The following is a 14,347-nucleotide window of genomic DNA, read 5'->3' as shown; positions in this document are numbered from 1 at the left end:
CTCCACATGCCAAATATGGTCAAAATGATACCTTCTAATGGAAACCAGTAAAAATGATAAATTCCCAGGCAAAAGCCCAGATTGACACCCAGATATAGTAGAATGCATGTATTATGCTTCAATGGAAGGGATTTTTAAAACTGCAGTTTTAATGGGTTTCATTTTTTATGCTTAACAGCTTTAGTGTAACTCTTTCTTGTTAACAGTATTCAAGATTTATTGTGGGAGCTGAGTTGGAAATAGCAAGCTCAAATTAAAATACTGAATCTTGCTAAAATTTATGCGACATACATGAACATAGCCAAAATGAAAAAAAAAAAAAAAAAAGAAACTTCCCTAAGGGTTAAGTGTGTTTTGGGGTAAGTATTTTTCTTTACTACATTTTTTTAAAACATTAAGTACTGATTAAAAAAATTAATCATAAACCCAAAACGAGCAGAAAGGCCAGTCTTGCTTTGACTACATTGCAGTCGGTAGCACATTGTGAGAGAATGATTCTACATTCACCTCAAAACGCTGTTGCATTTTACTTTAGGTCTATAAAAAACAACCTGATTGTAGATTTGCATTCTCTTGTCATTGCCCAGTAAGGGATGATCATACTTCACTGTACGAGCCCTTCATGTATCAAAATTAGCAACTCAGTACTTTAAATAAACTCTGAACTGTCTAACTTGTACTTAGAGACTTTAGTTGATGGACCAGTCATTTTTCTAAGTAAACTTTAAGCAAAGTAAATCTAGTTACAGTGTTCGAATTCTCCATCTCTGCTGAGTACGAAATCAATGCTACTTTGGGATCTGATGTTAGTCCAACATCTCTATTCAAACTGATCCCAAAGGCTGAGTAGGGTATCAAAATACAATCAAATCCAACATCATCTCCACGTCAGGATCTGATTTTAGTCTAGTGAATGACATTTTACATTAACAATAGCTTTCTCCTCAACAGTGTTCATACTCTGTGTTTGTTGTGTGTATTTGTATAGATTTACCACTTTAGAAACTGTAAGAAGCCGGCTGGTGACTGATAATCTGGAAAGGTCGAGTAAAGCTACTCTGTAAATTAAACAAAGTTATTAAATACAAATGTTTAAAGTGTTAAGTTTTCTTGTAAATGTGAATTATAATAACCTACATGGAGATGTAAATAGATAATGACTCCATGTTTGTATATATTTAATATTAAATGTGAAAGCCCTTATTTTCTGAAGTACTACTGGTCATGTGATTAAAGCTGATGGATGTATTCATAACAAACCACTAAAACTGAACATTATAAAGCTGTGAATTCAGTATGTTATTGAGTATTGTGAATTATATAGTGCAGCAGTGAAGCACAGATGTGATTTAATCTGTACAGACCCCATATTTAACCTCTGTAAACTCTTTTATGCTATTAGGAATTATCCCGTTCTATATTCATTTAATGTAAATGTGTCATTATGGCTGTTCCACCAATAAAGGTATTTATGTTGCAACAACACAAATTATGTCTGCTTATTTATTTTTCTGTTCATGAAAAAACATCAGGTGGAATATTTTTGGAAATGTATTCAAGCCTTAGTTTTGTGCATATTGGGAGTATCAACACCAAAATCTTACATGAAAGTTTAGAAGCATTTCTCTGCATAGTCTATCATTCCCATCTGTGCCTATAGAAGGCAAGTTAGCTCATTAAGTCAACATATATGAAGCTTAAAATCAGTCTCACTTCTTAAAGCCATTGCTGGAAATGTAAAAGATCAATCTTTACATATACAGTGCATTCAGAAATTAATCAGACCCCCTTCACTTTTTCAGTTTTGTCATGTTGCAGCCTGGTGCCAAAGTAAAAAAAATCTCATCAATCTACACTGTAAATCCATGATTCTCAAATGGAGGAAGTTTGGCACAACCAGGACTCCTCCAAGAGCTGGTGGTCCAGCCAAACTGAGCAACTGAGGGAGAAGGACCTTAATGAGAGAGGTGGCCAAGAACATGATTGTCACTGACTGAGCTCCAGAGATCATGTGTGGAGATGGGACAAAGTTCCAGGATAACTATCACTGCAGCCCTCCACTGAACTGGGCTTTATGGCACAGAAATGTCTGAAGAAAAACAGGCACTGTTTATCACCTGTCTAATACGATCCCATTAGTGAAGCATGGTGGCAGCATCATGCTGTAGGGGTGTTTTTCAGCAACAAGGAATGGGAGACTGGTAAGCACAGAGGGAAAGCTGAATGGCATAAAATACAGAGATATCCTCAATTAAAGCACTCAGGACCTCAGACTGGGCTGAAGGTTCACCTTCTAACATGACAATGACCCTCAACTCAGCCAAGACAACACAGGAGTGGCTGAGTGACAACTCAGTGAATGTCCTAGCGTCGCCCACCCAGAGCCTTAACTCAAACCCTATCTAACATCTCTGGAGAGACCTGAAAATGGCTGTCCCATACAGTCCACATCCAACCTGCCTGAGCTTGAGAGGATTTGCAAAGAACGTCAGAAAATCCCCCAATCCTGGTGTCTGAATACTCATGTCAATGTGATATTTCAGTTTTTTTTCTTTTTAATAAATTAGCAAAAATGTCTGTTTTCACTTTGTCACTGTGGGGAATTGAGTGTAGATTAATGAGAATAAAAATGAACTTTAAAGATTGCAGCATCAGGCGAAAATGGAAGTGAAGGGGGACTGAATACTTTCTGAATGCACTGAAAGTGATTGTATTTGTTGTCTTGTAACTGCTGCTGACATGCGAGTGGCTTTAACTTGACACAAGCTGTCATAAATACTTTTAATAACAGTTTAATCCCATTGATCCTGCACCACTACCCTCCTAGTCCTTACAGTGCATCCGTAATCCCACCGTGTCTTACTTTCACTTGACATGAACAAGCCCCTGCCTCACCATCCTACACCACATCCGAAGATCATTCTGAAACAGTATTGTTCAGCTTTAGTGGATGAAGTAATGAGTGAGCTAGGACAATGGGGTCTAGGAACTTTAGTCTGAAATCCCCATCAGTGACTGCTAAGTTAAACTGTGTGACCATTTTCAGGGGGGTGACCCCTGGTTTGGGAACAACTGTTCTGAGCAAACCCATAGAAGAAATCAGGACCTGGATGATCAGAAATTTCCTGCTTCCAGCTCAGACAAGACAGGTTACTGAGATCCCTGGTCTTCAGCTGATGCTGATTTCAATAAATGTCCTGTCATTCACAGCTGCCTCCATTCTTGAGGAGTCCTAAGTCTGCCTGTTATTCTTGTCTGATAGTCCCTCCCTCACTACGTGTCTATCTGAACAAGTTTGCTGATCAGACACTGGCCTCTTTTCCTATTGGACCCTGGACTTTAATAGGATCCCAGGTACTCTCTTGAAGGATTATGGCTCCAAACTCTCAACTTTGGCCAGTCTCTGTGTCCTCTAACTATGGCTGCAGCGGTTTAGGGGAGGCCTTACATGCATAATTACAGAGGGGTGCTATCAAAAGACAACATCCAATCAAGAGGAAGAAAACACTGGTTTTTGCTTGAAGGGGGGGCTACCGGGGTTTCAGCAGTTCATGTGAAGGGATAAAACCTGTCTCTCTGGAACAAATTACTCCATTTTGTTATCTATTTTTGGATAAATGTTTCCTCCAAGTTGATTTTCAGCACAGATTTGGGTTACAAAAGTCCCTTGGAACTTTTTCAGCATTCAAATTTGGATTATCCTCTGAAGTTGACTGCGCCCTTTCCATCAAGGGGATCTACATGCTTATCGCCTCCACCTGGAACAACTTAGAGGAGCTCAACCGGCTAATAACTCAACAAACAAGTCGAAGGCCTTCATTAATAGCTGCATTTCTGCAAGATACATTAATGAACCGGATCTCTCCTAATACACAGCTGGCCTCTTCTGGACTGACAGCTGCATTTTTGAGCAAAATTCACTGAACTCACCCTCATCTTCTCATTTTTTTGTCTGCGTTTTCTCTTTAGTGTTTGTGTTGGTTACTTTAGCGAGCCATGGTGCTGCTGAAGATGAAGTTCACCCAGCAGCGGAGGGTGCGTCTTGCTCAGGGCCTGTGGCTAATGTCCTGGATGGCTGTGATGTGCGGCACCTTCGTGTTTTGTCTGGGGGCCTACCTAAAGACTGAGCTGCTCCGGAGGGATGAGGTAGAGAGAGGGAAATACACACAGGCTGAAGAACTACAGGTCAAGCCTAAAACACTGGCATGGACCACACTAATATGGCACATCAGGGGTTGGGCTATATCCCGGGGTTAAATGGGTTTTGAAGTGAAAGTCTTGACCTCTACGGCATTGATGCATTTGTGAACATCAAGTGGTCATTGATTTTGATTGACCACTGATCGATTTAGATTTAGACAGCAGGCTGCACAGGAAAGCTTCAGGCCATGAGCACACCCCTTCAGATATACATTGATTTCCCATTTGAGAACAAAGCTCCATTATCTTGTATTTGAGCAAAAAAAAAAGTGCCACTATGTTTGCATAGAGATGCATTGAGGGAATGAAATGTATGAACATGAGTAAGAACAAAATTAGAGTATCTGGGAGTTAAGAATCTCACATCATTTGAAAGAGTGTAATCCTTGTTTAAACTTGTCATACAAATATATCATTCAGACAGTTCGTTTGTACTTTACTCACTCAACTTTCACAGATCATCACCAAAACTGACAGCGCAACCCAGAGTGGAAATTATTTCCCATTACTTCCTTAATTATTTTTTTCCTGGGTGAATGGATAGAACAGGGTGATAATGTTAGGAGGAGACAGTACAATATGGTAATTGTAAAACAACAAAGTTGCTTTTTCACGGCTGACAACTTTTGAAAAGTCAGCCAATAATAAACCCAGTCCATAATTGACTTTTGCTACAAGCAGGGCAATGTATTAATTTTGTCTTCATAATGCCATAGTTGTTGCATCAGCAGCTAATTGAAGCACTTGGCTGCCGAGGTCTTCTGTAGAACAGATAAGGCTAATTGAATGCAAGATTATTACCTGTGAGAGTGAGAGGAGGAAATGACTAAGTGACCTACAGCTGGCCGATGATCTTATGTGCTCTCCCTCTCTCGAGGTGATGGACAACACAGAGATCCACGTAGTGCCCAACATCCTCATGCTGGTGGGCCTGGCCTCCATCGGCACCAACTGGGTTGCCAGCCGCATGTGCCAGGACTCGTTGGATGTAAGCCGCTTCCCTCGTTGGAAACCCTTCCTGCTGGCTTGGTTTGTTGTGGCCACGCTGCTGTGTTTTCTGCTGATCGCTGTGGTGGTGCTCAGCTACGCACTGCAGGGAAGCCTGGAGGAGTCCCTGAAGGTGGGTTCTCTATGCCTGCTCATAGGCAAGGGGAGACAATTGCCTGAGGCTTTGGGCTCCAAGGGGCCCCAGGGTGTAGTCATTATGGTTTTGCATGAATTATGAGTCTAAAAATACTTAAAAGGTAGTGTGCAAAATTGGGGATAATGGCAAAATTTAACAGATTCTAGATTGTAATGCTCACTTCTGGTGGTGACCTTGGCACCTGCTATAATAAAATGTGTTTCTGTTAGTGTGTCCCAAATGAGCTCATGGTGTTTAGCATTTGTTGTTATAATAATAAGTTACATCAGAGGGTGCAACCTAGACCAGCCCTCTTTGTAAAGTTTCTTGAAATAATTTCAGTTATAAATTGGCAAACAAAGATTTTACTGTTTGATTGATATTTCTGTACGAAGTACTGCAAATTTTGAGTGCATAAGCGTGCAAAGTGCGTTCATACTGAAAAGTGTACTCAAATGCAGTTTACAACTGCTGCACTCAGACACTTTACAAACTAAATTTACATCCTATTACTTATCCTATCCTATTTACATTCTCTGAGTGCATAAGTGCACAGAGTTGGTTTGAACAGAGAGGAACACTCAAATGCATTATACTACTAACCTGATGGATTTGTTTCACACGTCCATCTGGAAAACCTTCAATACTAAGCGTTTGGGAGAGGGCGGAGGAACTCAGAGTGTGATTGGAGAAATGTTCTCTCTGTCACATCTTTATGGGCCAATCAGAACAACAAAACACGTGACGTAGCCGCTATCAAGGTGCACGTGTGCAGCTACCGAGGAATAACGCGAACCATGGCGACTACAGACATGTCAGTACACGACTTTTGTAGTTTTTGAAAAGAAAACAACTCACTGCTGTTCTTTGTTCTTCTTTTAACGAAGAAATGTCGTCAAGTTCTGATAAAACTGGCGCTTTAGCAGCATCCACGCTAAGCTCTTCCTCCATAACTGCACCAGCTCTTGCTGCTGCTTGCTTACATCACGACTCTGCTGCACCTGAAAGTAGTGCCCCTCATAGCTGATTGGTCCTGTCACTTTCCAACCGGGCCAAAACGGTTCAGACGGGAGCTTTACAAGATGGATTTGCCAATGAAAAATGTGGAAAGGGGCATATCTATCTGCTTTGCAAGGTTATTATACAACCGTTGCTCTCAAAACATCCAAGAATTGATTGCAGGACACTTTGGGAACTCAGTTAATGACATATTGATGACGTAGCGTACATTGTGTGCCAGCTAATGTTAGCATCTGCTAGTTAATGTGTTATTAGCAACAGCAGCACATTTCAATCAAGACAAGGGTATTTAAGACAAAACAAGTTCATTTTATTGAAGCAAAGAATGCTAACATAAAATAAGTGTTGTATGAGTTCAATAGTTTCAACTTAAATCACTTTGCATCTGTCAGACATCTGATTTTAAGAGGGGCAAGAACAAAACTGAAGCAGTTAAACCGTCATCATGTCCTGTTAGTGCAAAATGGCAGTACGTGATCTGAGACAATTAACAGGCTGTGATTACATCCTGTTCACTGCACTGAAGTGTACTGTAATACAGCTGACTAAAAAGCAGTTCAACCTTGACCATGTTGTGTTAGAGCAAAACAGCAGTGCACAATTTGAGGCATTACTAACAGGCTGTGATAACATGCGCTGTACTGCATATAAGAGTACTGTTATAAAGTAGACTTAAAAAAAGTATATAAACTGAGATGCACTGGAAATTTTACTGTTGGCTTGCTAGTGCGCTAGTTAACATCACACATTAGCAACGGCAGCACATTTCAATCAAGGAAAGTGGATTCAAGGCTAAATAAGTGCATTTTCTTCCAGTGAATAATTTTATCATCAGATATGAGTTTTGTCAATTTAATAGTGAGTAAAAACAGATTGCAAATTTTAATTATAATCGCCTGACAGTTGTTTGCAACTTGCCATGAAAAAGAAGTATAAGAAGAAAACAGAAGCAGTTAAACCGTTGTCATTTTCTGTAAGCGCAAAATGGCAGTGCATGATTTTGGCAGAGGTGGAAAAAGTACATGACTGTTGTACCCTCCATATAGTTAAACCATACTTTTGAAAGTGTTGAATATTTTACAACATGACAGAACTGCAATAACTCTTAATAAGGTAGGTCTCCTCTCGCAAGAACAAAGCAGAGAGTCAACCGCCTATCGCAAGGCAATGATGAAAAATACACACAACTGTGTGTCTTTTAGGATCCCCCAAAGTCACAGTCGGGAACTCTAACTCAGCTGATAACTTCACTAATGATGCAAATTTGTCTCCCAACAGATCCCCAGCAGGAATCATACGACAGGCAACATATTAAACATCTAAACACTCTGGTAGGCTACTGTAGAAGATGCAAAATCCAAGATGGTGGAGTCCATGGAGGAGACTCTCTCTATTGCTTATTCAGATGATTTTAGTATTTATTTAGCTGATTTTATCAGGACCTCAACACATAGTTTCATTCATTCTCATGTAACCACATGGGGGTTGGACTGACAAAGAATCATTGAATCCTGGGTATGAATAAAAAGCTTATTTTAAGTTAGATTAGAGATGAAAAAAGATTAGAAAATATATATTTTTTAAAATCTTACATACAGGCGATTAAAGCCTAATTTAGATAAATCCCTACTTATAAATATTGTGATTAATTCTTAGCAAGGATGTTCTACCAAATGCTATTAAGCTTAATATTAAACAATGTCCCTTTAAATTACTAAGATGTGTTTTAATGGGGACCAAGAGGGAATAAAATAGCATCAAAATAAATTCTGATTGTCCAAAAGGAGCTTGGCAGGGGCTTATTTTGGATAGAAATTAGGTATTAAAAAAAACTCACTAATTTAGATTTGATTTTTCTAGATGGTATTTTATCACTCCATCTAAATGTGTAACAGTAGAAATAAAGAAAGAGAAAAAGTAACTCAAAGAAGTATTAGCAAAAGTAACTGTGCATTTACTTGCGTTCCAGGAAAAATACCTTTTTGTGTCCTTTTTACAACATTTATTTCTCTGGAGACATTTTATTTTTTTACAGTCAAAGCCTGAAGCATTGACACTTATTTAAAGGTTGCATTGAAACCAGAAAAATTGGGCGCTTAACGTTTTGGTGCTTATTCTAACAATCCTTAAAATGCAATATCACATCAGAGAAAAGGCTCTCAAATCAGACAGAATTTTTCTGTTATTTGTCCATCTAACAGTAAAAAAAACAGTAATTGGCTGTATTTTTCTCACACAGTGCAGTAAAAATCCATTTTTCTGTCTCTTATTTTGTCTCCTCTCTCCCTCTGCCGTCAGGTGGGCTTGAGAAATGGAATTCGCTTCTACAAGGACACAGATGTGCCGGGCCGCTGTTTTCAGAAAGAGACCATCGATCGTCTGCAGATGGAGTTTCGTTGTTGTGGAAACAACAACTTCAGAGATTGGTTTGAGGTGCAGTGGGTGAGCAACAGATACTTGGACTTCACCTCCAAGGAAGTCAAAGAGTGAGTGCATCCCAGCACAAACAAAACACAGCCAAAAAGAAACTGGACTGGTGAGGGGAATTCAGTGGTTAGAAAGGATGGAAACTGAGGACTGAATGAATGACGGATAAGCAGATTTTACATTTTAAAGGTCAGACAGTATGAAGAGGAGAAAGGATGGAGGGATACTGGGAGAAAAAGACCAATAGAAAGGTAGAGTGTATTAAAAATAGACCTGGCCTTTACTTTTGAAAAGAAAGGCAGAAATAGATGGAAAGGTTGGTTATTAAGCGAGCAGAGAAAGGTTAGTCAAAGATGAAATAAGAGGAAAGGATGAGTTAACAGAAAGGTTATGACTTTATGACACTTTAATCGAGTCACTTCTCATTTCTCATTTATGCAGGGTGTGTATGGAGCTGGATCTAAGGCCATTAATCTCCCTAAATGTGAAATCATCTTCGCTTTACTTCCAATATAGTGATTAAATCTCCTTCCCATCACCTTTTCCCCTCCCTCCTCTGTCTCCAGTCGTATCAGGAGTAACGTGGACGGCCGTTACCTGTTGGATGGTGTTCCTTTCAGCTGCTGTAACCCCGCTTCTCCTCGCCCCTGCCTGCAGCAGCGCCTGACTGATAATAGCGCTCACCACAGCTACGACTACCAATCAGAGGAGCTCAATCTGTACAACCGTGGCTGCAGGAAGGCCCTAATCGACTACTACATGGGTCTGATGAATTCAACTGGTCCTGGTGTGCTGTCGGTCATCTTAATACAGGTGTGATACATGAAGGTGTAAAAGCAACACTTGAATTTTAATGTGGATAAAAAAAGAAGAAATGATCAGAGGGAGAGAGTTTTGATTTTTACAGTGTATATATAAAATCAGCAATCTTTCCACCTCTAGAGGCACTGTGTTATGTCAGAATAAGAGACACATGCAAAAAAAAACGTATGAATTAACAAACTGTTAATTCATAAGAAACTGGAGATGAGTAGAATGAATATTGAAATGAAATGCACAATAAAACTTTAAAAGTTACAAACCTGACCTGCAAAATCTGATAACAAAACATTTAATAAAGCCCAGTTAACTGTTAGCTTACAAGAAAAAAGCTCGTCCTTCATGAAAATATCCTAATGCAGCTGTTTATGAAGCTCCCATAGCTGTGTAACTACATAGATAATATAGCTAATATATCCAAGCTAAGCTATTGAAGCAGCTACATAAGCTATGCAGTTAACCTGGCTAAAGCTAAGCTCATAAAGCAGCTATGTAAGCTATGCCGCTAACATAGCTAAAGCTAAGCTCACAAAGCAGCTATGTAAGCTATGCAGCTAACGTAGCTAAAGCTAAGCTCACAAAGCAGCTACGTAAGCTATGCAGCTAACATAGCTACAACTAAGCTCACAAAGCACAGGGTTGCATACTAACAAAGCCACAGAGATATTGTTAGCTGTGTAAGCTATGTAGCTATGTTATCTATGTAGCTAAATTAGCCTTAGCAATGTGTGCTGAAGCTAATTTTGCTAAAGCTAAAGTAACCACATTGGCTTATGTGGCGACGTTAACAATTTAGCCAGCATAGCTATGTTGGCTTCAGCTTAAGCTAGCAAAGCTAAAGCAAGCCACCATTTGTGCAGCTACTTCTAAAACAGGTTGATACATCATAACATCCCAAGTGAGACCACTAACCTTTAACTTATGTAGCTCTGTTAGCTGCATAAGCTACATGGATAACATAGCTATGTAGTTTGCATAGCTTAGCTAAGTTTACAGAGCAGCTATGTAAGCTACATAGCTACATTTGTTAAAGCTTGCATTGCTAAAGCTATCTTAGCTACATTGGCTTTGTAGTAACATTTATTACAGAGCTAGTTTAGCAAGGTAAGCTAAAGCTTAAGGAGCTAAAGCGAGCCAACCCTCGTGTAACTACTTCTAAAATGTCTGAGGCCAGACCTTCTTGTTGATTTCTGCCTTATTTGTGACCCAAGATGCCAGATAGACTGTTTCATATATCCACTGCCAGGATATGATGACAGAGCTGGAGGGTGGCAAATCCATCTGCTTTGCAAGATTGTCTTGCTGTAACACCTTTGAAGAACAGTACTGATGTCACATCCTCTAGATATGAATAATCAAGCCTTAGGCTGCAACAGGAGGCCTGTATGCACGTTTAACAGTGAGCCATGGCACATCCTGTCTCCAGCTTTTCAAACAGGGGGCATGGGATTATTTTACCACCTTATGAGGAATTAACAATATTTCAAAAACGTAATTTATACAAAGGGTAATTTATATCTTGTGTTAACATCTGTTTTGGGCATTCAGATACCAAGCTGACTGCACTTCAGTGATTCCATGCTTCCACAATGTGTCCAATCAGAACTCAATTGTCTGCCTATTATGCAAACAACAGCTCATGCACAGTTTCTGTGGCTCACAGCCTCTTTTAATTACATCCATCGACAAACTCAATTCCAAGAAAGTCTAGGCACTGTTTAAGATGTAAATAAAAACAGCATTAACCCTTCCTTTAATATCCTAACACATGTGTATCCAAGGACAAAAAATGTCTGCTCCCAAAAATTGCTGTAGAAATAAAACACATTATTTTTTTTTCCATTTAAAACAAGTCAGTCTTTCAAATCTACTTCAGCCTGAAATATACATATCTAAGATAATTATATTTTTTAAAATTTAACCCTTTAAAGGACAGCATGTTTACACAACTCCAATTTTTTAATAGAACAAAATCACAAAAAATTCAAATAAAATACACACACACACACACACCCACACACACACACACACACACACAGACTTTTATTACTTTTTATTTCAGCAGCATAGCACCCTTGCAGAAAACAGTGTGAAGTGTGAAATTTTGCAACATGCTTTCAATGGGAAAAGTAAAAAAAAAAAAATAATAATAAATAAAAAACTGAAAGCTAGTAGCCCAAAATGAAGTCTTAACATTAAGGAATGCATTAGTTTATGTTTAGATGAGTGTGGGGTCAAAAATGGCACAGTGGGACATTTTTTGTTGTTAGGAACAAGTTTGTCAGTTTTTGTGTATCTTAGCCATTTAAAGGTCACATATTATACAAAATACACTTTTTCAGTCTTTTCCAACAAAAGCCCTGGCCTGACCACCATCCCTCAAAGAATCAGAAAAATCTATTCCTTCCCCCCGTCTCTTTCTCCACCTTTCAGAAAATGTGTGTTGAAAAAAGCTGTTTTCAGATTTTCCCCTCCTGATGTCATTTTGAGAGTTAGCCCCGCCCCCGGGTTTCGGTTGGCCCTCCCCGTTGGAAGAAAGTTCCATTTTCCTCTCCTGACTCTCCTCTCAGCTAGCAGCTGAGATTTGCAAATCTCATAAACCCATAACTTAGATACAGTACAACATAAACGACATATGAGATGTTGAAACTGAGCAAATAAAAAAACATTTGCTCAGGGTAGCAGTGAAACATGCTGTCTGACTTGCGTTGCTTCACTTGCACGCCTGCAGGATACTACAACAGGTATCAATGTAATCAAGCAGATTTTGTTGCTGATGCTTCCTCATGTCACATGTAGTTAGGACATGGTGTAAGTCTTGCCTTTGACAAAACACATAGCCAATCATGATTTAGAATCTGCTCCCCATCTTTGATAGTATGTTGGCAGCAGCTTTGCTTGTATTTTGGGTCTTTGCTTTATTTTAAATGGCAATGGTTACCTTTAAATTTTCCCACATTTAAATAGTATTCAATGTTGGTATAATCTTAATGTATTTATTAAACAGAAACTTTTATTGTAAGTATTTAGAAAGCCACAAATATAAAAAAAATATCTGAATTACCTAGAATAAAACGCAGTCACACATGCTCACTTCAATGACTATCAGTTCTTTGCCAAAATCTTCATGCAATTAAAGTGTGAATGTGTATGAAATCGCCTGTGAATGGCTTTATCTCATCTTCATGCACGTCATCCTGCGGCAAAACATAATTACTGATATGATCAAGTTTATTCTTCCGTAATTAAAACGAACCACTATCAGCTGTGAATAAAAATTTGAATTGCTAAATGACTTTATGACAAGGTAATGGAAATCTGTTTTGCATTGGCTCACAGAGCACATACAGAATATGGGAGCAAGGACAGTTGAAGAAAGAAAGTTGATCCTTTATTTCAGACATCCGCCCATTATGCTATGAGACCATCTTAATCAGTGATGACACTGTTTCTGGTACTGATTTTAAAGTTTCTTTTTTTTTACACTTCTATGATTTATTTCTATCCAGATGTCCGTGATCTTGAGCCTGCGCTACCTGCAGACAGCTGTAGAAGCAGCAATGGCCCTGGAGGACCCTGCTGGTGACAGCGAGGGTTATGTCCTGGAGAAGGGTCTGAAGGAAACCTTCGAGGAAGTCAAAACCAAGGCCCTTGTCTTGCTTAAGTTTGGCCAGGTCAACCCCGATGCCTCACAAGAGTCCCCCAAGGCTGAAGACCCCGAGAAAGCTGACAACACCACGGAGAAGGCTGCTTCTGCTACACCTGCCAGCTAGAGGGAAATAACTAAAACATGAGCTGAGGAGGAAGGGGGGTGAAAGGGGAGCGAGGGTCTCGGGTTTCTGGGTTGGTAGTGGGTAACACACCTGTTTGGTTTGGCATGTTAGGCTTGATTTATGCCCCACCAGTGCAGCAGCTATCTCCCTCTCACAAGGCCAAAACAAGGCATGAAATCCCATCAGGCTCTGCACTGACACCAAAATAAACATCTCAGTGCAGGAGCACATGAGTAGTACTTTTTGTTGTAACTAGAGTAGAGTGAATTCAGTTTTAAAAGGTGTAGTGCTGTCACATTTAAACATATTATGACAGGTGGCTCAAGTTTTGGAGAGTTGAAATCACATGATGGTAAAATTCATCCAATTTGCACTGTATTATTCATCTCACAGCTGTAGAGTTTGTAACAACCTGCTATGAAATGCTTTGAAATATGTGAAAATGGCAACGCTCATGAATTATATATTAAAGGTAGACATTTTTAACTGCTTTTTAGTGTCTGCTTTCTTTCGTATGTAATGGAGTTTGGGTTATCTGAGTTGAGCAAGGAGAGTTGGATTAAATGTGTGCTTGCATTATCAGAGTTGGCCTATATGAAGCTGTCATCTTGTCTATTCCTGCAGCGCTGAAAACAATCTGATAATCCTGGTGTAGATAATCCCAGAAAGTGCTGCACAAGCATCCCTGACAGCGAGCGGGAACACACTTTGTCATACAGGAACAGAAGCTGCACACTCATACTACAACATGTTGACAGTTATTTTATAAAGTGAAACAGATTTTTCTTTGTCTGAAAGCAAAAGGATATTCAGTGTGTGCTCATTGATCCCAAATAAAACTCTATCACAGGAAAGGTCCATGAATTTTTTATTTTATCCATCATAAGCAGATTAACATGAGTCAATTTCTTTCAATCATTAAACAAACACTGCATTTGTCCTGTTAATTATATGTGTAAGAACAGGATTTCTGCAATATTTTGTG

The 14,347-nt window shown here is 39.3% G+C and overlaps 1 protein-coding gene across 1 annotated transcript; it reads left to right on the top strand.

The window, feature by feature from the left end:
- Window positions 1–3,996: 3,996 nt before the first annotated feature.
- Window positions 3,997–13,362, top strand: rom1b (retinal outer segment membrane protein 1b). The gene is made up of 5 exons (XM_041798156.1): window positions 3,997–4,146; window positions 5,078–5,320; window positions 8,642–8,829; window positions 9,337–9,583; window positions 13,099–13,362. The coding sequence occupies exons 1-5, from the start codon at window positions 3,997–3,999 to the stop codon at window positions 13,360–13,362; spliced, it is 1,092 nt and encodes a 363-aa protein (XP_041654090.1).
- Window positions 13,363–14,347: the final 985 nt, after the last annotated feature.

The sequence above is a fragment of the Cheilinus undulatus genome, linkage group 10 (genome assembly GCF_018320785.1).
Source record: "Cheilinus undulatus linkage group 10, ASM1832078v1, whole genome shotgun sequence".
In the NCBI taxonomy this organism is placed as follows: Eukaryota; Metazoa; Chordata; class Actinopteri; order Labriformes; family Labridae; genus Cheilinus; species Cheilinus undulatus.
The sequence above is the reverse complement of the archived record's forward strand: the minus strand, read 5'-3'. Positions and strand labels throughout refer to the sequence as shown.